Source organism: Pelodiscus sinensis, chromosome 23 (assembly GCF_049634645.1).
Source record: "Pelodiscus sinensis isolate JC-2024 chromosome 23, ASM4963464v1, whole genome shotgun sequence".
NCBI lineage: Eukaryota > Metazoa > Chordata > Testudines > Trionychidae > Pelodiscus > Pelodiscus sinensis.
The window spans coordinates 14,458,268-14,485,328 of NC_134733.1; the positions used below are offsets into that span (position 1 = coordinate 14,458,268).

At 51.5% G+C, this 27,061-nt stretch overlaps 1 protein-coding gene across 12 annotated transcripts in view; it reads left to right on the forward strand.

Annotated features, from left to right (window-relative positions):
* Nucleotides 1-27,061, forward strand: part of SAMD11 (sterile alpha motif domain containing 11) — a 324,237-nt gene that overhangs the window by 266,874 nt on the left and 30,302 nt on the right. For 11 of the 12 annotated variants that reach the window (XM_075906866.1, XM_075906863.1, XM_075906862.1 and 8 more), the window contains 3 exons: nt 8,955-9,119; nt 13,460-13,555; nt 19,167-19,311. In XM_075906866.1, the coding sequence (XP_075762981.1) occupies nt 8,955-9,119; nt 13,460-13,555; nt 19,167-19,311 (406 nt within the window). The remainder of the gene's footprint in view (nt 1-8,954; nt 9,120-13,459; nt 13,556-19,166; nt 19,312-27,061) is intronic. The other variant, XM_075906864.1, reaches the window with a different exon arrangement.

Below are 27,061 nucleotides of genomic sequence, written 5' to 3' on the forward strand. Positions count from 1 at the left end.
TTTCTCCCTGCATCACTCAGTCAGGATTTCCACAGAAGTTCTGACAGGTGACAACACCACTTCCATTTTCTGCTCCCCACTCCTTTTTTTCCCCTGAATGCCTTCCCTTACTTTAAGTTCATCTGAACTGAGACTGACACAAACATTCTAAACTATATGGGTCTAGTTTAAACCTCCAAAATCCTCCCTCTTCTGGTACACACATCTGGAGAGATTTAGTGCAGCTCCCCAGGGACCGTAGGAGGCCTTTGACCCATGGGGAGCTGTCACTGACTAGTTAGGTTCCCTGATCAATGTAAATAGTGGTGTTTTGCATTGTGTGTAGATTAGAGGAACTAGAGGGAAGTATGGGACAGCCAAGTTACCAGAATGGATCAGACCAGTGGTCCATCGAGTCCAGTATCTTGCGGACAGCAATGACTAATACCAGAAAGGTTTACAACTCCCGTAATAGCCAGGCCTGCACAGGAGACGTTTCTTCTCCATCCCTGTACTGAGGGTAGGTTTGCATAGCACCACCACAGCTGTTCCCATCCCAGGTCAGCTGACTCTGACTCGGCTCAACCTGTGGGTTAAAAATTGATGTGCAGACGTTTGGCCTGGGGGCGGAGTCCCAGCCCTGTTCTGAACGTCTGCCCAGCAGTTATGCGGCCCAAGCCCTGTGAGCCCAAATCAGATGACCTGGGCCAGCCATGGGTGCTGGTTTTCAGCATTGTGGCTTAGGCCCTGAAGCATACCAGCTTATACCCTTTTAGGACTTATCCTCTCGACTGCCGTGGTAAATGTTCCTATTACCTCTGCAAACGCTCCTCCTTTGAATCCTGATAAGCTCTGATCTCAAGGATATTATTAGGACTTTAGAATTATTTATAATTTATTTGTATGGTGGTACCTGGGCCAGGAGCCCACTGTGTCTGGCACTGTGCAGCCACAGAACAATATCTGGTGGCAGTGAGTTGTGAGGAGAGGCTAGAGGAGACATTGATTCTCATGCTTCTTTTGAATAATGTCAGGCCAGTTAGTGGAGGCATCTTCTTTCCAGGCACGTTCACGGTCACATCATGTTCCTGATGTAGCACCAGCATTTCTTTACAGGGAAAGGGCACTTCAGGGAAGTGTTCAGTGAGTGTCCCAATGCAGCTGGGGAGGGCGCGGGGTGCCTTGTAGGGAAGCTTGTCTTCCATATGCGTACAGGAAATCGGGAGTGGAGCGATTGCCCTGTGGTTAGAGCGCTACTTTAGGGGTTGGGCCCGGCTTTGAATCCCTTCTCCAGTACAGGTACTTAGATACTCTGCTGATGGGAACCATTTAAATGCCTAAGACAGAGATTGAAACATCCGCTCAGCATTTTAGCTCAGCCTGCCTGCATTGCAAATCCAGCTGTATCCAAGACTTTCCCATCATTCGATGGTGGGATTAAAACATGCCAAGCGTGCCGTCTGGGCTAAAGGGAACCCCATGTTAACTGGTTGCAGGATTCTCCTCTGCCACTCTTGTTGGATGGGATTGTCTCCCCCAGAGTGGTGGACAAGCTGCCTTGGCAAATATGTGGCTTTCCAGGAGTATTAACAGATGGGGACACACCCCTGCCCCTCCACGGTGCTGGGTTACTGAGACATAGTGACCTAGAACCAGGCTTGGGGTGTTTGGTAGGAGAGGAAGTTTGTGCGACCAGGACTTGTGCACATGCAGATGGGACATTAGTGAAAGGAGCCCCCCTGCAAATCCACTGATGCATCATTGAGTAATGCCGTGCTAGGAAGGCACCCAGGTAAGTGCCTGGGCAAACCCTGTGCAGAGCTGGCAGCCCCTGCACTGGCCCCGTCTCCCTTAATAATGGCGGGACCCTTGCTGCCTTCGGCCGCAAAACCAGACGGGGCAGGTCTGCCAGTTTGCAGTCGTGGGCGATGGCGCCAGTGAGGGAGGCTAGACCCTGGCCTGAATTTTCCTGCCTCTCCCCTTATCCCCTCCACAGCATGGCACCTTGCAGTGCCTCCACCCGCCCTGGGCAGTGCTGCCGCAGGAGCCACGAGAGCTAGAGGAGATCTTTGCCTTCTGGGGCCTTTTGCTTGGGCACTTGTCGAGTGGCCTATGGCTGCTGCTCCCCTGCCTCGTGTGCTCTGCCTCAGCACTATCCCGTGATAGCGCATGCTGGCCCTAAATGCAGCTGTCCCGCGGGGCATGGCAGCGTTGTCTCCAAAATGGCCTTTTGCCGAGCATAAGAGACCCTGCGCTGGCGGCACATCTTGAGCCCCCGTGGCTGCGTCTCCCAAAGCAAGAACGGAGGCAGCTGAGGAAATCTCTCCCTTTCTCTGACTGACTGGAAAAAAAACACCTGTAGGGCTGGCAACCCTTCCAGCAGCGCAGTGGTAACCTTCCCTTCCCCCTCCCCGATGCACACACCAGAGATCAAAAGAGAGCCCTATCTCGGTGGAAACGGGGCCACGCCAGCACGGCTGTCAAACAGAGCAGAACGTTCTCGCGTCTAATATGGAAATGCGAGTGTATCAGAGGCTCAGAGCAAGGGCTGCGCTGGCAGGTCACGGAAGAAGCTTTCTCCCTGGGAGACGGTTCCTCAGTAAAATCTTCACTCCCGCAGCAACAGCATGGTCTGGAGATGTGCTCCTCTGATCCCTGGGGACAAGAAATAAAACTGCATTGTTGCAGAGAAAAAAAGAGAAGAAAAATCAGGGAGAGGTTTCCCCCTCCCCCTATCTGAGCTGCTGAAAAATAAATCTGTTAGAAGCCTCCTCAGTTGGGGAGATTTAAAAGTAGGCTGGACAAACGGCTGAAGAACACATTATACAGGTTGACACTCTCTGGTCTGGCAACATCTGTGGTCTGGCATGATTTTAGTTAGCTGGACGTCCTCTTATGGATGTAGCCAAGTTTCCCGTGGCCCCATAAAGTTAGTTTACAGTAACCAGTCCTGGCTCTCAGTGTTCTATGCTGTTATCTAGCTCTAACTTACCCCTCAATGTCCTCTATGAGCCCAGGAAGCTGTGGAAGTGTCAGTAACGCTGCTAGACAATATTGACCTCCCGTGTTCTGGCAAATTCCCTGGTTTGGCACTGGTCAGGTCTCAAGGGTGCTGAACTAGAGAGATTCATTCTGTAGGGAGCGATCCTGCCTTGACCTTGTGGGATGGGCTGGATGACCTTAAGGCCTGCCATTCTCTTCTCTCCTTCTGTGAATCGCTTAAAAGCCCCCAAACCTATAAACCAGCAGCACTACTTTGGCTTTAGTTTACAAAGGCAGGCCTGTCCCTGGCGGTGGGCCAGAGTTGGACAGTTCAGATCTAGACTTTCCCAAAGCCAAGACTTTGGTCTGGATTTCTGTCCATTTAAAAATCTATTGAAGAACAACAGTCTGGCCCCATTCCTCCATCCACTGAAATGGGTAGCAGACCCCCCGTTGGACTGTGATGGCTCCAGGAGCAGGTGCACAGTTGGGTCGGAGCAGAAAACCCAGGTGGCCATGACCCAAACACTCAGCTCTGGCGTTGACTCTGTGGCCATAGCTTTGCAACAGCAGAATGTCGAGCTCACATGGAGCATCCCACCGCTGCATGCCGTGTCTGTGCATGTCACTTTAGCAGTGCCCGTAGGAAAAAACCTGTTGTGGAGGGGAACCAGCAGAATCTACCTGGCAGCCCTGCACTTGGGCAATGGTAAACACACGGGCCACACTTTCAACCCCGACGGGCCAAATGGGCCTTTGGGCTGCAGGTTGCCTGCCACTGGTTTGAGGAACCCTGAAAGGAGTCCTGCTTTGTGGGGGCTGGTGACTGCTCTCAGGTGCCTCTTAGTGGATGCTAAAGGACACGTTCCAGCTAGAGTGTGGCAAGCTCTATTGGAGGGAAATTGTGTGGGGTCTTGCTCAGGGACGAGTCTCAGGAGTATTGTGTCCAGTTCTGGGCCCCCCACTACAAAAAGGATGTGGTCGCATTAGAGAGGGTCCAGCGGAGGGCAACCAAAATGATTAGGGGGCTGGAGCATATGACGTATAAGAAGAGGCTGAGGGAGTTGGGTCCGTTTAGTCTGCAGAAGCGAAGAGTGAGGGGGGATTTGATAGCAGCCTTCAACTTCCTGAAGGGAGGTTCCAACGAGGATGGAGAGAGGCTGTTCTCAGTAGTGACAGATGGCAGAACAAGGAGCAGTGGTCTCAAGTTGTGGTGGGAGAGGTCCAGGTTGGATATTAGGAAAAACTATTTCACTAGGAGGGTGGTGAAGCACTGGGATGGGTTATCTAGGGAAGTAGTGGAGTCTCCATCCCTAGCGGTGTTTAAGTCTCGGCTTGACAAAGCCCTGGCCAGGTTGATTTAGTTGGGATTGGTCCTGCCTAGAGCAGGGGGCTGGACGTGATGACCTTCTGAGGTCTCTTCCAGCTCTATGGTTCTATGATTCTATGATTCAAGCAAAGGCTTTTGAAGCCCCAGAGTGTCCCTCCTGCAGGGAGGCTGTCAGCAGGGGGGGGACGGAAGGGAATTGGAGCCTGCGTCACAGAGCTGTGTGGAGCGGCGAGCCTGCCCGCTCTGAAGGTCTGGTTATTGTAGCTGACGTTCTGGCGGGCACCAAAGGTTATGACGCTGTCGCGGTGTTGACACAGTGAATGATGGAGAGAGAGACGCACTCACACTTGCGCACCCGGAGCCCGTGGCTGGGGGGTTGGCCAGGAGAGCAGCAGAGACACAAGCAGATGTCTGTCTAGGCCCTGGCTTCTGAGCCTCCACACTGGCGTCCCTTTCACACCTGGCGGCTGGAGGAGATTTGACAAGATCAGTCTCCCGCATTACCCCCTGGTAATGACAAAAGCAGACAGCAAAGCTGCCGCGGAGCTGGAATTATCACTGGCTGAGTCATGTGAAATCTCCAACGATAAGTGTGGAAATCCAGCTTTTCTTGCCCCCCCCCACCCCCACTTTGCACCTGAAATCTGCTCTGGGGCTGATCGGATAGAATTTCTGGTAATTAAGTGTCATTATCCCCCCCCTACCTCCCACCCTTGCTGGCACGGCTATGAAGAAACCTCTGTGATTTTCCGCAGTTGGGGTCCGTGTCTTGTGACTTTTCTCAAAGCTCCAGTTAAGAGCATCAGAATGGAGCAGAGACGGTGGATGCCTCTTTGGGCTTTCTGGGGAGGAGAGGTGCCAGGAAGGCAGGAGACTGTGGGCAGTCTTGTCAGCTAGGAGAGGGGGGAAGGCGGAGGCGATCTGGAGGGGAATTCCAATCCCTTTGCTCCTTCCTGAAAGCACCAACCACCTGCTGCACAAGCAGTTGGCCCGGTTGCTTTAATAATCCACGACTCCTCTTTTGGGTCAATAGGACTGAGAGGCAGATGCACTCTGTTGAAGGCGTGTGTGTGTCCAACTCCTGGCACTGAGCAGCTCGACTTGGGCTTTGGACCTGTGAATTTCACAGGAAGTCCCCGGCCCTCGAGATGTGCACACATTTCACTGGGTTGGAGTTTAGCGGCTGCAGTTTGTAGCTCTGGTTGCAAAGTGCTGTGCTGGGTGAGAATGGGAACGGGGCTTTGGTGTTGACCCCCGCAAGACAGGACAGAAGACACTTGCCCTTTCTCTGGGCTTTATCTCCCCCAAAAGAAAGGAGCCTTGTAAATTAAGGTGGGGTTCGGAGGGTGGAAACCCAAGTTAGTATAAGCTTTTCGGCTTCATTCTCTTGGGGTTTTGGAGGAGGTGATGCAGTGTTTCTGATTGGCTATGACAGTTGCATCCTAGTTGAGGTCAGGAGCTCTACAAACATGGGGCAGAGGAGCCCTGCCCCCAAAGATCCTACATCCTGAATAGAGAGGACAGGCAAACAATAGACAAGGAAGGAGTGGTGAAGCCACATGTCTGAACTTGCACAGCTAAACAATGGCAGAACTGGGATTAGACCCAAGTCTCCTCAGTCCTAGTTCCGTATCCTCTCTATTGTAGCATGCTGCTTCTTCAGTGCCACTTGTTCCCCTTTCTGAATACCCAGACCAGGAGACCCCTTGCTTGGCCGAGAGGTGTGTACACAGCTCTTGTCACAGCCAAGTATTGGACACTGGCACATCCGTCTTAGCATGTGAGTCAGAGCACTAGTGTCAAGCGACTGGAATGTGTCTCATTGCTGCCATCTTGGAATGAGAGCCAACATGGCAGCGCTGTCTGTCAGGGAGGCCTGAAGGGCTCAGACTTGGCGACGGGGAGTGAACGGCTGAAGGAGAAAGAGCTCAGGGCGTGCACACAACGGTTCTATTAACATGCTGCTCTGTAATACAGTCACCATGCTGGCATTCTAGTGAAGCTACGTGATGGGCCGGAGCTCTCCTCCCCCCCCCCCCCATTTCCGTCTGCCCGTTAAAGCTGTTATTGGGAGTTCCTCTCTGAGTAATGAAAAGGTTTTGCCTGTGGGGATGATCCAAGATAAAATAAAGAGCAGCCCCTGCCAAGGCAAGGCCAGTGTGGTAATAATTACACTGAGTTCTGCTTACAATAACAAAAGCTGCTCCCAGTTTTATCTCCCTTAGTTGCTAGTGTGGGGTCCCTATTGCCCAGGGAGCGGGCGGGACCTTCTGAAGGGGAGTCAGCTCCATGCCAGAGAACAAGGCTTGGTGAAGGTGGAGACAGGGGGGTACATGCTCAGTCACAGAATCTAATTTTGCCTCCAGATCTATGCATTCCCGGTGGGTTCAATGGGAGAAAGCAGAGCTTGCCCAGCTTAGGGATGTTAAATATCGGTTCATTGAATAGTCGAGTAACCTCGTGAATTCTTATCGGTTACTCAACTATTCTGTAGTCCCTGGGTGTGGGTCCGGGAGTCACTGCGCTCCGGCTTCATTCCCAAGGAGCCCCCTACCACTCCACACTGCTGCCTCTGTATCCGAGGAAGTAGTGTGGGGTACCAGGCGGGAGCTGGTCCACAAGAGGAGCCAGTTTAAAAAAAAGTTCTCCCCTCATGGACTGGCTCCCTGTTACCCCACGCTGCTGCCTCTGATACAGGGGTGGCAGCAGCCCCTGTTGCGGGGTGGTCTGAGCTCCTGGACTCAGTGTCACCCAGAACTGAGCCAGGCTGTTTGCCCACCTGCCTCCTAATAACACTTTAAATGCAGAGCCGCAATGGGAATAGGTCTTGGATCCACTGCAAGGCAGGACTGAGACAGGCTGTTGGCCAGCCTGCTAAAAAATTAACTGGTGAGGGGGAGAGGGAAAATGCATGTAGTCTATAGCATTAACCTATAAGTTTTTGCTTATCGGTTAATCAGTTAATCGACTACGGTATTACATCACTAGCCTTACTTGCTGTGTGGGAGACGTTGGTACTGCACCTGTGAGTAATGGGAGGAGAGTCAGTACTGTAAGTTATTTCAGGTCAGGGTGGATGGGGTTTTTTTTGTTTGTGGTTTTTTTTCCCCCTTGTATCTCTGCTGGGGGGCCAGGTGAAGAGGCGCAGGAGTCAAGTTGATTTCAGGGTTCAGGTTAGAATCATGTGTTTGTTACCCAAGTAAAATGATTCTTGTTCAGCGACTCAAGCTAACAAGGGAATCCGTGGAGTTGTCCTCTGTCTCTTCACAACAACCATTGTCTTGAGCAGAGGGGAAAGTAAGCAGGTGCACCATGGTGCGCAGCTCTGTCATGAGCTGGCTGAGCTGCGGCAAAAGCTATTTACAGAGCTGGCAGGGACCCGGGTTGCAATAGGACAGTACCTGTAAGAAATTTTAAGTTACTTCCACCATTGGTCTTGAGGTGTAGGTCATGGTGCAAAATTCTGATTGTGATAATCGCTGCTCCTTGCTTGCAAATAGCCAAGACAATGTGAGGGCCTGATCTCCCTTATAGCTATTGTATCAGATGTTAATGAATATACCTTTCCAGTGCTCCTGAGAGGTCGATAAGACTTAAGAACTCCACTTCACAACTAAGGAAACTGTGGCACAGCGTCAGAGTAAGTGACTCGGTTGAGGTCATATAGTGAGACTGTAGCAAAGGAACTCAGGTCCTGAGTCTCTGTATGACACCCGAGCCACATGACCATTTACCTTCTCTCAGGAGTAGAATTATTGGGAGAGCACGAGACCCAGACTTTATAGACTTGGATTCAGTTCCCAATTCACACACACATTCTTGTTGTGACCATTGATACACCCCTTGCTCTGCCCTGTGCTCTGTTCTCCTTGTCTGCCTCATAGCAGCATTGTGAAGATAAAAACCGTAAGGACTGGAGTGTTCTGCAGTACAAGTACCTATAGAGTCTGTTTCTCTGGCTTCCCTTTTGATAGCTGAGTGGATGGGTTGTCAGCGCTGTTCCTCGCAGAACGGGTGGCTTGCTGTCTGTACCGTACCGCAGTTCTCAAACTCATCAGCTGGCAGTTGAGTGTCTCTGTAGTGATGGATCATGTTACCCCTCTCTGTAGCCTCCTCCTCCAAGCATGTTCCAAATGGTAGGGTTGAAAAAAAAGGCAGTCCATGTCTGTCTGGGCGTTAGTTGTAAAGAGAACTAGCATCCCCCGAGGGGAGTGGGTGAGAATCAGTAAAGCTCTCATCATGTTTTGTGGCAGCATCTAACCTTCCCCCATTAGATAAAAGTTTACTTGTAATTTAATTTGATTATAATGTAACGCTTTTGGCTTCCAAAAAGTGTGTTTGTATGCTGAATTTGAAATGTATTGTGCTAAGAGTACGTGTGTGTGTTAGGAAGGGGGGTCGGTCTGCAGATTTTGTGTGTTGAGGGGATGTGTGCATGCATTTGCAGGGGGAGGAGGATGGGGTGCATATGCATTTGTGTCAGGGGGAGGTGCTGATTGTGGAGGTTTGGTGTATCAGGTTCACATACCAGTGTGGTGTAGTGTGTGAGGAAGGATGTCACTCGACTTTTGCTCTCTACTCTGCCTGCATGAATGTGATTTCTTCCATCTCTTTCATTCTTTTTTTTTTTTTTTTAACAAAAAAACCCTCTTCTGCTCTTCAGAAAATTCCCACACGCCTGTGCTCGAGGACTCGGTGACTCAGATGACACCGGAGGAACACTACAGACGGATGATGTCAGCTCTGAATGAACACGGAACCTTTGAGGAGCAGCAGCAGCAGCGCCTCTACCAGCTGGCCAACAGCATGGCAGTCCCCAGCCATGGTGGTACGGGCTTACGGGGCGGGGGGTGGATGAAGAGGCTGGATCTGTAATGTGTTTCACTAGCTCCGTGCAATCACTGGTACTTCATTTAGCAACGGTCATGGGCTGTAACAACACCTAGTGGCGAGGATGGAGTGGATCTGTGGTGAGCTTTGCTGCTGCTGTGAGGCTTAGAACAATTAGCTTGTGATTGCAGCTGATCTAGAGGCTTTTTGGAAGCTCAGGGTCTTCTCTCCTTTCGCTTTGTTTTGGAGACTGTTGACCCAAATATTCAGACTCCTCAGTGCAGGTGTGACTTGGTCATAAGGTTGGCAGGCTGAACAGAGACTTAGGGCTGGGACTGAACGGGGCGGGGGGGGCATGGTCGCTGATGTACAGCGGCAGTCCTGGGAGAGGATCCAGCACTGGAGTAGCATGAAGTGTTGCAGGCTGTCGTTGAAATGCATTGGCAGTGCAGGGAAATTCCTACACCTGCCTTCAGTGGATCTGGCAGTAGCTGGGGTTTATGACCTGCAACCTGATGAGGGTTAAATTCACTGTGTTTTTAGCAATGAGAAAAGCGCCACGCAGAAAAGGTGCAATGGAAGCTATTCTGCAAGAGAAGGCATGAGCCAGTGGGAAGTGGGTTTCTGGGGACAGACAGATTCATTTCTGCTGCAACTCCATTATTCTGAAGATAGGTTGGCTGGAACCAGATCTGCTGTGGGCAGAGTCGTGGGAGACCTAGTTGCCGAAAGGGAGCGCTCTCTCTTGTGCCCAGCATGCTCATGGTGTGAGTGTCCCTCCGAGCTTTGCCACTGATTTCCTGGCAGTCACGAGAAATCAGACACTGATTTCCTGGCAGTCACGAGAAATCAGACACTGATTTCCTGGCAGTCGTGGGACAACAGCAACAAAGCAGGATAGGTGAGCTATCGAAAGCAGTGTTGGGTGTTATGGGGAAGCCACGATTCTTCCTCCCCATGCTTGTTTAATTCTCCTCGGCTTCAGCTACACCAGTGTCTTTTTGCATGGAAGAAACAAACCCAGGTGACGTTGATGCTGCACCCATGGAGGAAGTGTGTTGTGTTGGTGTAGACTAGGGATGTGAATGGGTAACCCGTTAGCTGGTTACTCAGTAAGTGCCACCCTTAATGGGTGATACTTACTAGGTAACGGTTAACTGTTTCCTGGGAGTAGCCCCCCTGCCTGCGGCCCACCCATGGGTGAAGGGCTACTCCTGCCCTGCAGGGCTGCCAGCTCCCAGCCCACGCAGGCTGGGTGTCAGCAGCCACGCGTGGGGTCAGATGCAGCATCCAGGAGAAGGGTCTGCCACTTCTGGAACTGCGCGAGGCTGCCGACTCCCAGGGTGGGGCTGGAAGTAACCAGGCTGGAGCAGCCCCTGCCTGTGGCTGGGTTTGCATGAGTGCAGCCACATCTGGGCAAAATAAAAAATAACCCAGCCCTTAAAAGCAACCCCCAGTTCTGAACAGGTGTTTGTGTCTTGCTGCTTCTGCATCCTTAGCCTGAGGATATTGCGGCTTCTCTAGGATGGGGGGTGGGGAGGGGGTTGTGTTCTGGTCCTATGATTTGTGCTTTAATTAAACAATAAAAATAAAAGACTTGGGGAGCTGGACCTAGAACCAATCACATGGTGCTCAAGAGATCATGAGCATCACCTGTAGGGGGCACTAGTTTGTTAGCAACGCAGCCAGTGGGAAATTGGGTCACCGTGAGAACCAAGGCGTGTTGTACACGTGTCGGTCTGTATGTGCACTTTCCCTTCTCTCGTGCACGTGTGACATGCTGCCACAGGACTGGCTGTGGCCAAAACAGAGCCATTCACTGTGCATGTGCCCTTTCCTGTTTCTGATGCAAAGGCAGGTGAGTGAGGGGGTGTTCTGGGTGAATCTTTGGGGAGAGGGTTGTTACTGAGCTGGCTTGGAGCAGGAGGGATTGTTAGAGAGTTTGACAACTGTCTGAGCATGGAAGGCGAAGGTGTCGCTGGGAAATAGAAATTACATGACACAAGATCCAACTCTTTTCCTCTGCACCTCTCTCTATGCAAAGACTTCAGCTGCCAAACTGTATCTGGCATGGATTAACCACAGAAAGAAAGGGGGGGAAGGGTGGAGGGAGGGGGGAAGAGAAGCAGAGCAGCATCAGCAAAGCATCTGATGAAGACTTGAAGGAGAATCTCCAATCTGGAGTAAATCCCCAGGGCTGCTTGTTAGGTTAATAAAGAGGCTGCCTTCCCTTTCCACTCTCCGTGTGATTTGATTTGCTTCTCTGGGTGGCAGGAAGGTGATCCTGTTTAATGTAGAGTTAGGATTTGCTGAGCATCACAGGCACGGCATGGCACGCACCTTCTCGGGCACGCTATGCGTGTGAGCGCAGCACACCCACAACACGCACAGAGGCGCTGTGCAGAGACATACAACACATCTCCACAGAGGCACAATGCCAACAAGCACAGTGCACGCATAGTACACTTACATAGTACAGATACACACCCGCACGCCATGCACAGCGAGTGTGCACTGGCACCATACACAATAGCACATAGATTTGACAGGCACAAACACAGTATTCACAAGGATAATAGAGGCCCAATATACGCTTACACCCAGGCGCAACACGCAAAAATTGCACATACCGGCTACGTTTACACTGGCCACAATTTCCGGAAAAGGGATGCAAATCAGGTAAGTCAGGATAGGGAAATCCGCGGGGGATTTAAATATCCCCCACGGATTTAAATAAACATGTCCGCCGCTAGACTGGCGCGATCCTGCGGAATAAAGCCCTTCGAAGTAGGAAAAAGAGATCCTCCGGAAAAGGGCTTTATTCCGGAGGATCGCGCCAGTCTAGACGCTTTTTTTCCGGCTTTTCCCCAAGCCGGAAAAAAAGCGGCGGACATGTTTATTTAAATCCGTGGGGGATATTTAAATCCCCCGCGGAGTTCCCTATCCTGACTTACCTGATTTGCATCCCTTTTCCGGAAATTGTGGCCAGTGTAGACGTAGCCACCCAGTATTCACACAAGCACAATAGGCAACATATGCTACACAAAGGTGTCACATGCACAAGCACACACACTTGAGGGACACAAACCATGCACCGACATGTAGATACAGCGGAAATAACCCATGTACAGCCACAACATGTCCACAGCACACACACAGGTGCAGCTCACAAACTCATGCCCGTCATATGCCTGTGCACTGGCACGATACATAAACTCATAGGCATCATGCACCTCCATGCATGTACCCAGGCTCATTACACAGACTCACAACCGGCCAACATGTAAGGCCAAGTCCCTTGGGCACAAATTGAGCATCGGACACACAGAACAACCCCCCCCCCCCCCTTTCCCGGCACAGCACATTCCCCAGAGCAGCTGCCACAGTTTTTGCATCTCCAGAGCAGCTCGCTGCAGTAAAAAGCCTGACGTTTTTAAAAATACTGAAGGAGCTCTTTCCTCGGCATTTCTGGGGGCGGGGTCCAATTCTGAGGTTTTGGGGTAGGCGGGAGGAGAAGGGGAGGCTGCACAGACAGGGCTTTCTTGTGCAACGTTGACAAGACAAAACTTCAGTGTGTTTTGGATCAGCTCCACACCACAGGCCTCTCGTTGGGCTATAAATTATTAGTGCCAGGACAAAGCGCAGTTTATCTGCAGGCTCACACAGAGGCACCAATAACGTTAATTATTTAGAAAATGTTAATAATTTAGAAATCTCCCTCTCTCTTTTTAATTGCTTTTCTCTCCCATTCCCCCTCCCACCCTGCACACGCTGCTCGCCCCCCCCCCCCCCTCCCCAGCAACATGCATCCTGTGTTCTGAACTCAGTCGGTCTCCGTGCCTGGAACCTCTATGCACCAGCGTCCCATGTCAATCACTCTCATTTACCAACTGTCAGCGTGCAGGGTTGTAAATAACGGATCCTCCGGAGTGGAGCAGGAGGGGCTAGACAATGGGGTGGGTGAAGGAGGGAGCAACGGGAGAAGACGGGAAGGTAGATGGGGGAGTTGTTGCGGTCATTCAGGATCAATGCAGCTTCTGGAATTGGCAGCATGCCAGACTGCTAAATTACAGGCACTGTGGCAATAAGGAGTGACCTGGGTTTTTCAGATAATTAATTTATAAACATTGGAGGCGCATGGTCCCTGGCTCGGCGAATTCTGCAGGCTTTTTATGTGAGCTGATGGGCTTGTTGTTTCACTCTCTTGTACATGCCTTTACAGTTTAAAAAATATAGATCATTTTAATGTTTGTTTCCTCTCTTCTTTTTTTAATGAGTTTGCATGTACATGAATGCCGCAAGCGGTACCCTAGGGACTGAAGTCCTGTTTATCCACAGCTCCGGCGGCAGCTATGAGAGGTTTTTTACCCCAACCTGCGCTTCCACCACAGGGTCTCAGCCCTGACTGGGAGGACTCCTTCCCCCCCGCAAAGGGTGAGAAAGAAGTTCAGTTAACATGGTCAGCGGACGTGTATTGGACACTTGTGTGGGTAACAAGAACATGCCTGGTGCCATGCAATGTTCCAGCTAATCTTTTCCATCCCTGTGTGGATTTTTTTTCCATCCACGTGCAGAATAATGCTTTTTCTATACGCACTGAGGTATACACAAATGTGCACCACCAGTGGAAACCAAAATTTAGCTGTGGACGCTCTGCTCATCAGTTGGGCAGTGTCTGAATCTCTCCTGGGTGGCCCCAGAAGCACACAGCTTACAAGAAACATTGGTGACATGCCATAGGATAGAGGGGTTATAACTCGTCATGCTGTAAGCCAAACACGAACTGCTCCCCTGGGGCCGGTTGTTCCATAACTGCCCACCGGGGGAGTTTCTTGCACTCTCTTCTGAAGTAGCTGTTAGTGTCCACTGCTGGAAGTGGGACATGGGGTGAGGCGAACCGATGCTTGGCTGATCCTCTAGCAATTCCTGTGTTCCTCATCATTAGTTTTTGTTAAAAGCAGTGGGTGGGGTGGTGGTAAGTTTCATTGTGATGTAGGAACTGAACCAAGACCCAGAATCCTCATGTTATGCAGGCTGCTTATGCATAACGTGGTAATTTAGAGTGAAAAGCCTCCCCTCCCCTCATCCACATCCTGAGTCAGGATGCTGCATTTCTGTGTGCTCCCCACTTCCACCTCTGGAAATGTAGAGGGAGGCTGGGTATTGGCTGCAGAGGCGGGGGGCGGGAAGGAGTGGTTACCAGGATATTCCCCAGGTATGAACCAGGTATGGGGGGACCTCTGGTACAGCACAGCCTGATGATACACATCTACTCCCTGGATTTTATGCTGGATCTAATACCCCAGGACCTCCATGTTAATATCAGATCCACTCACTATAGGCACTGCTGGTGTTGCTATTATTTGTATTATCACAGTGAGGTCATGGATCAGGACCTCGCTGTTGAAGGCACTGCACAATCTGTTGCTTAATCTTTGTGAATGCCTCATGCTGCCCTGAGGAGGCAACTCTGCCAAATGATCTTGAGGGGGAAGGAGAGAAAAAGAGGGAAGCCAAATGAGGAAGCTGAAAAGTGTTCAGAGATGGGAGCTGGGGAACTTTTGACTGGAGGGCACATGGCACAGCTGCAACTTTTTGAAAGCTTTTAGGACATGTCCTTGCTGCATCCATTTTCCAGCCCCCTTGCATGGGTGTTAGGTATTTAAATAGCTGTGGTGTGTCTGAAAAAGGTTTCCAGCCTGTGAGGGAGGGGGTTGTGTGTGTGTATAGCTAGATGTGTGCTGTGTGTACATGCACAGGCACATGAACAGAGTATGTTTTCATATTTAAATCTGGAAAAATAAATCTGATTCATATATGATAACTGTCTCGTCTTCTGGCTAATGTACAAGACTGAGAATAAAGACACATGAGGATCTGTTCCTGCTCTGGTTCCCACATGCCGGGTGACCATTGGCAAGCCTGTGCCTCAATTTTACCATCAGTAAAATGGAGATAGTGTAACCGTAAGCACCTCTGTAGTATTCTTCAGCCCTGGATCTCACAGCACTTTGCAAAGGCCGGTAAGAATTATCCCTGTTTTTACAAATGGGGAAACTGAGGCACAGAGCGTCAAAGTGACTTTTCACCTAGCAGTCCAAGCGCAGTGTTATAATTATGACCGATTGGGGAAGGCAAACGGGGTAATGTGGGCAAAGCACTTGGAGAACCTCTGTGGAAGGTGCTACAGAAGTACAAAGTACAATGATGAGTTTAAGATCTACTTCAGCATACACTCTTTTCCTTTACTCAAGTACATTCATCTCTGTCGTGGCTTCCTCTGACACAGAGCAGTAGATAGTGGGTGTGAGGAGGGGGTTTCCTGTTGGTGTGTTTTCCAGTGTGTCATGCAGCCAGTAGCAGAGGTTTCTTTGCTGCGCGGGTGCAACTGTGAAGGGTGCCCCAGAATTGTGTGTAGGCAGCCGATGAGAGGCAAGCCCAGTGTGGGGGAAGGAGTACAGCTTGCAGGCGGGGAATCTCCTGATGGTTAACTCTGTGGTGGGATAGCGCTCCCGAAAGAACCTCTTGCAGGGCAGGAGGCTGTCTCATTTGTCACTAATTCACTTAGCATTCTCACTGGTTGTCCTGGGCTGCTCTGGTCCCTCTGGTGGATAAATGCGTCAAGTAGAATAATTAGTAAAATGTTGGCACTTGCACAGCAATGCCCAGTTTGGAACGCTGGACAAACATCAGCTAATTAGTGTGCAGTAATGGTCCTGCTGTGGGGAAATTATATCCCCATTTTATAGGTGGGGAAAACTGAGTCACAACGGTTACGTGCTTGTCTATATCATCAGTGGAACCAAAGCAATGGTAAGTCACACCCTCTAGTGATTTTGTTGCAAGTCAGTATGTGGATGCTTATTTGAGAATCACAGTGCCCTAAGGCTCTGGCTCAGATCCCATATAGCATTTGCTATATTCCTGTGAAACAGAGCGTTCAGATTCTGAAGTAACAGTGAACACATGCTGCCTTGCACTGAAGTAACTTGAGGTGTGAACTACAACTCCCTTAGCTATTCTGGTTTCCTTTCCTGTGTGGACAAGCCTTCAGTGACTTGGCCTAAAGCAGGAGACTGCTCTCTGGCTTAAAAGTGAGGCATAGTGAGCTAAGCTTGAGGGTGGCAGCTCAGCGGGGATGGGGGTCTTGCAGTGACCCCCATTCTGTCCTACATGAGGCAGTCTCCTCCCTACAACCGCTGTTCCCTCTATTTTTTTTCCATCCGTGTATGGAATACATTTTATGTGCACCAAGGCATGGGCGGACGTGCACCACCACTAGAAACACATTCTGCCAGCTGCAGGCACTGCTAATCAGTTGGGCGGCATTTGAATCTTCTGGATAGCAGCTCAAGTGCTCAGCTTACGGGGAACACTGCCTACAACATCCCCCACCCCCCTTACAAATGAGTGAGAATTCCCAGCTGCAAAAAGTGATTGAAGGGGGAGGGGCTGTGACTGCTTTCCCCCAAGGAAAGTTACATGAGGCTCTTTCGGTAACCCCTTCCCACTAACTAGCCCCTGGGGCACCGCCCTGTGCTGTCCAGAAAGGCTGCTCAGGCGGCTAGCACTACCCTCCCTGCTGTAACGATTGACTTATTTACTGTCTGACTCACTCCCCACCTCCCTTGAAATCTTTCCATGGAATTCCCCGCATGTGTGCCCCAAGGCTGAGCTGCGGGAGCCCTCCCAGCAGGGAGTGCGGCCTACGCACCAGCCCGAGCAAGGCAGATGTTTCTCATAGTCTGTTTGCAAGTGCCAAACCGCCGCCTCCCTTCACTCCCCCTCCCGCTCTGGGCATTGGTGAGGCTCCAGGTAGGTGAGGGGGAGAAGAAGTGTTGTGCGAGACTTAACAGGACAGCAGGGATATGCAGGCAGCATAGGCTGGGATATGAATTCTAACCAGTCAGCGCTGCTGCTGGGGAGAAAGCAGACCCGTGACTTACTGTTACCTCCAGGGTTCTGTTGTTTATATAGATGCAGCTGGGAGTTGGGGCATGATCTTCTGGGCTTGAGGCTGGGGTGGAGGTGTAACCGCAGTAACCCTGCCCTGTGTCCTCTGACAGGCTAGGAAACTGGCCTCTCCTACTGGCTGTCCTATGTGTGAGTGATCCCTTTTTATGTGGCAGGGGGAACTGGTTATATCCCAGCAGTAGGTCGTAGCCAAGATGCTCAGGCATGCTACCCCCTGCTCTGGATGGCCCTAAACCTTTGTCTGCTGGGACTGGGGAGGGCTGAATCACTCAGATTGCCTTGTGTTCATTCCTTCCAAAACATTGGGCTCTGGCCACTGCTGGAAGACCAGGTTCTGGGCTAAAAGGACCACTGCTCTGACCCGTGATGGCTATACTTTTGGGGGGAAGCGGGCTCAGCTGTAGTTCTGATCATTAGCTCACCTGTTTGGATGCTCTGGGTCCCTAACCTTTGCCATAGGAAGATTTCCCTCCTCCCAGTTCAGCAACTCTTGCAGTCAGTTCCCTCCACCCCCCAGCCCTGGATCCTTTGGGCTAATTCTCCCAGGACTGCAACAGTCTGTGTGCTGGGCTGTGAAGTGTGTCTGATCTCAGCAGGGGACCTGCAGGCATGTGCTTCCAGAATGGGGGAAGGGAGCCAATTCTTGACATGCTGCAGAGGGGTCCTGCCCACAGGTGCCAACTGCAGCTTTAAATAGCCATAGGATGCCCCCATGGGCAGCTAAGGTAGCCATGGGGGGGGGTGTCAAATCCAGCAGGGGAGCTTGGCTATAGAGCTGAACTCTGGCCTTACCCCCTCCCCACTGGTGGATTAAATTGATGCACCTAGTGCTGTTCATAAACACTGGACCCTGCGGCGCTACGTCTCGACTGGCATGATTTTCCGGAAATGCTTTTAACTGAAAAGTTTTCCGTTAAAAGCATTTTCGGAAAAGCGCGTCTAGATTGGCCACGGACGCTTTTCCGCAAAAGCACTTTTTGCGGAAAAGTGTCCGTGGCCAATCTAGACACGCTTTCCCGCAAAAAAGCCCAGATCGCCATTTTCGCAATCGGGGCTTTTTTGCGGAAAACAAATCTCTGCTGTCTACACTGGCCCTTTTGCGCAAAAGTTTTTCGGAAAAAGACTGTTGCCCGAACGGGAGCAGCATAGTATTTCCGCAAAAGCCCTGACAATCTTACATGAGAGCGTCAGTGCTTTTGCGGAAATTCAAGCGGCCAGTGTAGACAGCTGGCAAGTTTTTCGGGAAAAGCAGCTGCTTTTCCGGAAAAAGTGGCCAGTCTAGACCCAGCCTGCCTGTATTTACAAGGGGGGGTGCGAGCTGCCCCGTGGCCCCCACTCCCTTAACTGAGGGTTGTCTGTGACCAGCACCAGCTCGGATTCCTGTCCCTCAGCCTTAAATTGAAGGAAAGAGGCAGCTGCCCGGATCTTTGCCCTCCGCCTCCCATTCGGGCTGCCCCACCCCAGCACGCTGGGTCTGCCAGGGTGGCCCCCAGGATCCCTGGCCCAGCTGGGGAAGGCAGGAACTGCCAGGGCAGGGCAGTTTGGCCCGCTGGGTGGTCACAAGGGCCGCAGGGAGCGGAAAGGGGCAGGCGGCAGCCCGCGGCTAGATCTGACCCCCCCCCCCCCCCCGTGTGGTTTCCCTGCCGGGCCAGCGAGCGAGGAAACTTTCCCCGCGCGGGGAGGGAGGCTCAGTCAATACCCCCCCCCCCCCCCAGTGACACCATTTCCTCCCGCTGCCAGGCGGCCGCGGGCGGTGGAGCCAGCGCGCTCCGTGCGAGGGAAGCCGGGCACAGGCGCGCTATTCATCCGGCGCAGCCCAGGCTCCCCGGCGGCTGCGGTGCCTCGCTCGCTCCTTCCTTCGCCCCGCGGCTCCGGCCGCACCTGCTCGCCTGCAGCCCCCGGGGCCGGCCTGGGTCCCGCCGGCGGGGGGGGAGCGGCGCGCGGCGGGGGAGGGAGGCAGAGCCGCGCTGGCGATGCGCTGAGCCGGGTAGGCGGCCGGGGCTGCACGCGGCGGGGAGAGGGGGGGGCGTGGGGGCGGCCCGGGCTCATGCAGGCTTCTCCCCCTCCGCAGATCTCCTCCGAGCGCGGCAAGAGGCGGCGGCAGCAGCGCGCAACCCCGCGGCCATGGAAGCGCATCTCCCGTCGGCCAGCAACTCCTCCAGCCAGCGCCGGAAACAGGGGCTCCCCCAGCACCGCGACACGCACTTCCCCGAGAGGTAGGGGCTGCCCGCGCCTCACCTGCGGGGGGAGGGGGGATGGGGGGCAGGGGGGAGGGGCCTACGGGACAGCCCCGCCCCCTCCCTTTGCTCCTCCCTGGGGCGGGGCTTGCAAGCTCTGGAAGGGGGGGTGGGAAGGTGGCTGGCCCTTGTGGCCATGGGGGGTTGTCTTGCGGAGGCCCCCTGGGTTTCTGTTTTTAAGTCAGTGTGATGGTTCCTGGAAATGTGCCGGCGTTTGTTGCAATCATTTAAAAGGGGGGGGGGGGGGGGAGTTGGTGCAGGAACTGAACTTTTCTGGGTGAAATAAAATGACGGGGTGTGACCCTCACAAGCGCGTGAGTCGCTGTGTGTGTGTGTCAGTCTCTAAGGTGCCAGAGGGCTGCTTGGTTTTAAAGTTACAAGCTGACACAGCTCTATGGCTTCTAGGCCTTTTGTGGCAAGAGAGGTGACAGCTGAGTTACCTGTGCCATCTGGGTCACTGAGCTGCCATCTCTAAGGAGGGAGCCAGGTCTGGGGAATTTTGGTGGCTCCTTTTTTTTTTTTTTTAAGGACTTGGACACTGATGCACACATTCTCTCATGCATACATGTGTGCAGCTTCCACTGTGTTGCCATGCTTTAACAGACTTGGGTTTATGCTTAAGTTAATTTATTATTAACATAAACACATCTAGCTTGTGTAATGTGTTGAATTTTTGAACATAATCAGTGTAGTCGTGTACTTGAAATTCTGTACATGTAAGTTCCAGGGAAGACTGTTAACATTTATTATTATTATTATTTATTTATTTGATTAGCTTTTGTAAAACTGGATTTTTTGTCAAAAATCAGTAAAATCATAAAGAGACTTGTACATTGATTAGGCATATGTGTATCAGATTGGGCGTGCATGATGTATGTCATCTACTCTGTGCGGAGTGCGGTTATGTTGATGATGGTTGTGTCTCTGGGAAGTATATGTGTAGCAGAGGGAGGGAGATATGCGACTATATTACTTTGTGTTTGTGAGATTCATGTGTGCATGTGCAGGTCTGTGAGCTTGCATGTTAGTGTTTGCACATTTCTGGGCATGGATGCGCTTGCTTGTTACATCTGTGTGCGGGTTAATGTGCTCTCATTTGGCTTGTGTGCATGTATGTGTGTGGGAATGGGGCTGACATGCATGTGTACACGTGTGCATTTCAGATCCTGGTTTGTGAGTCTCAGGCTGTCAGTAACATTCTGTCTTGGAATCCGGGAGTTGGAAACTGGGAGTTGACGGTGTCATGTAACCTGTCTTTTTGGCACATAACATGCTGAGCTGCTTAAATTAGAATTGTGTAGCTGCCCCAGATAATGACAAAAGGGAATGGACGCCCTGGGACAGAAACTGAGAGGGATTTTTTTGGGGGGAAGGACAAGACTTGGAGGTGAGTCTTCTCCTTTGCTTAGCCCACGCTGCTAGAAACCTGGTTTACTTCCCTCCCAAGTATTCCCAGATCATTTATCTCACTCCATGTTATAAGATGTTCCCTCCGCAGAGAGAAATTAAATTTAAACCCGCCTTGTTTCTTGCAAGTATAGTGGAGGAATGAAGAGGCAGGAGATGGACTGGCTGCTACAGGGGCTGACCCCCTCTTGGGGGCCTGGAAAAGGCTGTGGAGGATTTCACTCTAGGCTTTGTTAATGGTCTTGATCTCTGGTTGGGGGTGAGTGGAAAGGAAACTGAAATAATATTCAGCTGCATACGAGGAGTTCTTTCAGCTCATAGCCTTGGGGGTTCCTCTGCCCGGTTGCTGTCTGCCTACGGGGGTTGGACAGTCCTGATAAATCTTTATCCTACTGGCTGCGCTTTGACTAACCCATCCAGTAAAATCCAATACAGTCAATGCGTGCTGTAGACAGACCTGTCAGGAATGCAGAGACAGCCAGTTGTATCCAGTTGGGAGGAAAACTTCTCTGACAGCATGTGGCCTGGAGGGCTGTCAGGCTAGCTGGAGAACTGGCTGGAAAAGCACTTATGGAAGTGATCCTTAGGTTCTTAGGTGAAAGGCTCAAGAAGTAGAGAATATGACTACATGGAGTAAGAATTTCTGGGCCCACCTGCACATTGGAAGGGAAAGCTAAAAATGCCTGTTAATGGATACCAGGATTTACCTGGGACTGCCAGGCAAGTGGAGAGACTTTAATGAAGCATGAGCCAGAGAGAGTTACACCGGGTGGGAAGACAGTGTAATCTAGTGGGCAGAGCAGGGGACTGCAAGTCAGGTCTCCTGTGTGCTTTTTCCCAGTCCTGGAAGGAGAGGAATTAGTAGATAGAACAGGGGACCGGGAGTCAAGAGTCCTTTGTGTGCTTTATAACCCAGCTATGGAAGGGAGTGTGGACTAATGGTTAAAGAAGAGACTTCTGGGTTCTGTGCCTGGCCTTGAAACTGATTTTTCTGTGACATTGGCCAAATCTCTAACCCTGTTCGTGCCTTGGTTTTTCTGTCTGTAAGATGACATCAATGCTCATTTGTAAAACAGGATATGTATAGTTACTGTGTGGGAAGGCCTTGAAAGTCCTTATGTGAAAGGCACAAGTCGTAGAGAATCTGAATACATGGAGTTAGAATTTCTGAGCCCACCTGCAACCCACTAGTTATCAGCATAATGGTGCTTTAGATACTGTGACTACCACTTGTCTTAACTGATGGGTGCAAAGGTGAGGGGCTATATTCGATCTGTATGCCCGGAGGTCTCGTTCACTTCAGCAGAATAGCATGGAGGAGTAAGTCAGGGCAGTGGGGGGCCAACAGAATTCCTGGAGTTCTGGGCAAGGTGAGGGAGGGGGGCTAGCTCCACACACCCAGAAGGGGTGGGACTGGGGGGCCCTACTCAGACTGTGCTCCCCCCTCTTCCCCTGCCAGGCCTTAGCACCACCCTAGAGCATGCTGCCTGGGACTCTGGTCGCGATTTAAAGGGCTGGGGGCTCTGTCTGCCACAGTAGCAACAGCTACGTCCAGGAACTACAGGACCTTTTGAATTGCTGGGCCCTGGTGCAGTTTCCTCCTTTGTCCCTATGTTGGCTGGCCTGCCCCCCAGTGTTTGGAAGGGTAATTACCCTAAGAGCTGGTGGACATTTTGTGTGAAAAGTTGACCCTGTGGGCCCAGCTGGACCTGGACACATTTTCTATGTCGCTTTCCTACAACCGAGCCACCAGCTGAATTGCATGCAGCCCTCTGGCCCTGTGCAGAGGGCGTGGGAAGGCGGCATCTGTGTGCGCTCTCCCTGCTTGGCAAAACTCTCAGGTGTGATAACCCTTTGTCAGCTGAACTAAGGGATGGTTGCAGGGACCTGCTGGGAGGCAGGCCGCTTCAGCTGTGCCCTGTGATCAGGGCTTGCCAGGTCTGTGTGACATTGGATCCCAGGATCGTTATTTGTCCCTAGACATCCTAAACCCGTTGAGTATTATTTGGGGTCATCCTGCGTCTCGCTGTCCCCACTCATAAGGGATGTGTTTAGCATGGTGGAGAGCATTAGGCCAGCCTGGAGAGACAAACTACAGAGACAAAGCACTCGGAGGGTTAATCTCTCCTCCTCACACCCTTGCGCTGTTGATCTTGGCCTCCCATTTTGTATTTGACTGCTGTGGTCTCTGTCAACAAGATACATCAAAGTAGCCTTTGTGCTCCTTTCCCGGGAAGGAGCTGGTTTATGGAAGGGTGTAGAAAGTCCAAGCCGCTTGGCTCAGGTAGGCAGTGGAGGAGGAGGAGATGGAAAGAGCCGGCTCACACAGAGAAGACTGCAGGTGGATTGATGGTGTCTCTTTTCCTGGGCACAGAGGTAATAATGCATGATGTGAGGGGATGCGAGCTGCTTGGCATGGTGTTAAAATCCCATTTCAGCTTCCTGTTGGGAGCTTTGTGGGGATCAGGTCAGATCACAAATGTAGTGGCTTGGCTGGCAAGAATAATTAGCCACTCAAGAAGTCATCTATTAGTAATGGCCAGGGAGAAACCCACAGCAGCAGCCCAGGTTTATATATCGAAGCGGCGCCACATTTTTTGCAGAGGAGGAATATGGCGACCGTTGCATCCAGATGGGACAGCTAGGTGGTTTTTTTTTCTTGTCATGGTCTAGGGATGGAAGAAGGTTGCAGAAGGACGGCTGTGTGCTGAGTCGTGCTCAGAAAGATGGGCAGGGCTTGGGTTTTGTCCACCGGATTCAGAGTCCCTGGTCAGCAAGAAGGCACTGGGGTCAGAGCCCAGGCTGGGGAGCCAGGTATCTTGCTGTGAGGCTAAGGACCAGGCTCCTAAAGCGCATGTGCAAAAGGCATCCGTTTCCAAAGGCACAACCCCGACAGCTGCCCGGAGCCCAGGAGCATAGCCTGCGAGGGGAGGGGAGCCGCACAAGTACCTAGATTAGCAGATCTCAAACGGTGGGTTGGGAATCCAAAGTGGGTCACGGCTAGGGATGTAAAATCCCGTTTATTTAGTTAATTGGTTAAGCATTAAGTTTAACTGGTTAACTGATTAAATGGGGATGGACTGGGGGGAAGGGTGCTTCTTCTGACCCTACTCTGGGCTGCTGGCTGCCAGCCCATGCAGACTGGGGGATGCCCCTGGAGAACGGTCCTAGTCAGGACCCCATTGTAATGGGGCTACCAGATCTGTTATTAGACTTGCTGGGGTCTGGAGCTGAAGCCCTGCCTAGCCCAAACCCCACACCCAGGCCTGAAGCTGAAACCTGAATCCCGCTGCCCAGGGCAGATGTCTGCAGGCATCCTCTCGTGAGTGCCAGGGTTCAAGTTATAGGCCCTTCTCCTGGGATTCAGCTTTGGCTTCCCAACTCGGGCAGCAGGGCATGGGCATGCTCAGGCATGTGCACTGTTAGAAGGTCTCTCTGTAAGCGAGTTGCTTCCCCTCTGATCTGCCTAAAACTGGTTTACCTTCCAAGGAGGTTTATAGGCAGAAAAAGGGTCAAGCTGAAGAAGTTGGACTCTTGATCTAGACTTTTCCAAGCTCCAGGGTGTTCGGGTTCAGGGCTTTGGTTTAGCTCGTTCTACAGATTTGTAGCCCTTAATTATGAAACTAGGTTCAAACCCAGAATTAAAAGGATGTTGGGATGTGAATAGGTAACCGGTTACCCAGCAAGCTTCACCCTTAACGGGAAATGCTTACTGGGTTATGGTTATCTGGGAGAAGCCCATGGCTCGCTGTGCTCAGAGGGCTGCTCCAGCCCCATAGGGCTACTTGTTCCCAGTCCTTGTGGGGCCAGAAGGAGCAGCTGGGGGCAGCCTTGCACAGCCGGCATCCTCCCCCAACGGCTGCCACTTCCAGTTCAGCGAAGCTGCCGACTCTCAATCCACAAGGGCTGGGAGCCCGCAGCCCAGCATGGGGTTAGAAGAAGCCAGCTGGAGCAGCCCCCTGCCCATCCCAGTTTAATCAGTTAACCAGTCAAACCTAACATTTAACTGGTTAACTAATTAAATGGGATTTTACATTCCTTAAACAATGCCCAGATCTCGGAGGTTTGTTTGTAAAGAAGGGTTCTCTAATTGGGAAGATTGGTTATTTGAATGTTACTGAAGGGTTTAGAAAAGTTTAGATCTAAATTCCAAACTCTCTAGCTTGACCCTGCTTCTGCATCTCCTCCTTCCACTTGCATGATGCTAGGCCCCATGTGACATGGGAAGGAAACCCCCCTCTCTGGAGATGAGGTTTTGGCTCTCTTCTGAGTTTCTTGGGGGCTTGATTGTTTTTGTTGGACAGACATTTAGCCTCCTAGTTTCCTATGCAGGGTGCTCCCCCTCTGGCTTATCTTGTGGCACCTACTGCTCGCTACTATCTACATCCTCATCTGAACAGTAGCTTCTTCATCAGAGCAGGCTTTGCGTGTGTGTGTGTGTGTGTAATAAATGACCCGTTGGGTTCCAAGCAGAGTCCGCCAAACCTCAAATTTGAACCAGTCTTCAGAGGTGAAAGGCTAGAGCTTTCATCTGCTCCTCCATCTGTCTTCTCTGCCTTAGTGCTCTTTTCCATTCACCCCACATCCTCCCTTCTGGGGTAGGCTCAGGAATTTGGCCCAGCTACGTGATCTGGGAGGTAGAATGGAAAGGGGCAGTTAGTATTCTCCTCCCTTCTGTACAAATGTTTATACCCTGCGATAGGTGGATCTAATCCAGAGTAGAGGTGGGAGCCCCCCTCTTCACAGGGGCCAGGTAAGGGGCAAAGTTTTGTGGCATGGATTGGATTCTTCTGGACATTGTGCTGGTATAATTAAAACCATTGAAGTATTGCCCCTGGGACAAGGGACTGTGTCCAGTAGCTGTTAACATTGTACGGCAGGGATGGGGAGCCTGGGGCCGCTGACCCACAGAAAAATCAGTCAGGGGCCGCACAAAAGTGAGAAGCGCAAAAAACCCCAAAACAAGACTCTCACTGAAGCGGCCCCTAAGGGTGTGTCTAGACTACATGCCTCCTTCGACGGAGGCATGTAGATTAGCCAGATCGGAAGAGGGAAATGAAGCCGCGATTAAAATAATCGCGGCTTCATTTAAATTTAAATGGCTGCCCCGATCTGCCGATCAGCTGTTTGTCGGCAGATCGGGGGAGTCTGGACGCGATGCCCCGACAAAGAAGCCTTTCTTCATCGACACAGGTAAGCCTCGTGAAACCAGGTTTACCTGTGCCGATGAAGAAAGGCTTCTTTGTCGGGGCATCGCGTCCAGACTCCCCCAATCTGCCGACAAACAGCTGATCGGCAGATCGGGGCAGCCATTTAAATTTAAATGAAGCCGCGATTATTTTAATCGCGGCTTCATTTCCCTCTTCCGATCTGGCTAATCTACATGCCTCCGTCGAAGGAGGCATGTAGTCTAGACACACCCTAACAGTAAAGAAGACAGTGCTTGGGGGGCCACATCCAGCTACTGAGCCTTAGGTTCTCCATCCCTGCTGTACGGAATCAGAGACTTGGGGTCGTACTTCATTCTGGGGTTCCATTTATCATTTCCCAGGGACCACATAAAACATGGGGGGGGGGGAAGGAGAGCGGTTGAGTTAACAAAGAATTGTGACAACCGGTGTGCGCTGGGAAATCATCATGTGTTTGGCTCCCTGATGGTTCAAAAGGGGGAAGGCTGAAAATTAGTGCAACTGCCAATAGCTTCTTGAATCCCATCAGTGGTCCCGCTGGCTTTTGCTTAGCAGGTCGCTGTCAAACGCTGGGGAGACACTCAAGTCCTTCCTCAGGCAAAAGTGTTCTCAAAGACACTGGACGTTTTGCCTTAAAAACTCCAGTGCTAATGTTACTGCTGCTTTTAATTCTAGGCAAGGCCTTGGCTCCCACATTCCTCCCTTCTCTTGCTCTTGAAGGGCTTCCTTTACTCATCTGTGCATGCAGGCCCTCTGTCTGTCGGGCTTTTTTCACTCTGGTTCTTTTCTTTGCACCCCTACCCCCATCTAGTCCCTCCCAAGTCACTTCCCGAGTGAACGCCATTCATTGCTTTCTGGCCTGGACTACATTTGAGGTGTCCCCACACACACATTCAAACCAGTTTTCGAGCTTTCTGGGGCTGTAGTCCAGGCCAGGATCCAGGATTGACTGAACTGATTTTAAAACTGGTTAGAATGTTTCCCGGCCCCTCTTTGTCTAAAGGTATTTTTGTCATCCCATCTTGTGGTATGTGTCGTCTGCCTGGTGCATGTCTCCTTGTACCTAGAAACCCCACACATATTCTTCAAAAAATCCTTTTGGTTTATTTAGTTCCCCTCCTAGGTGCAGCAGG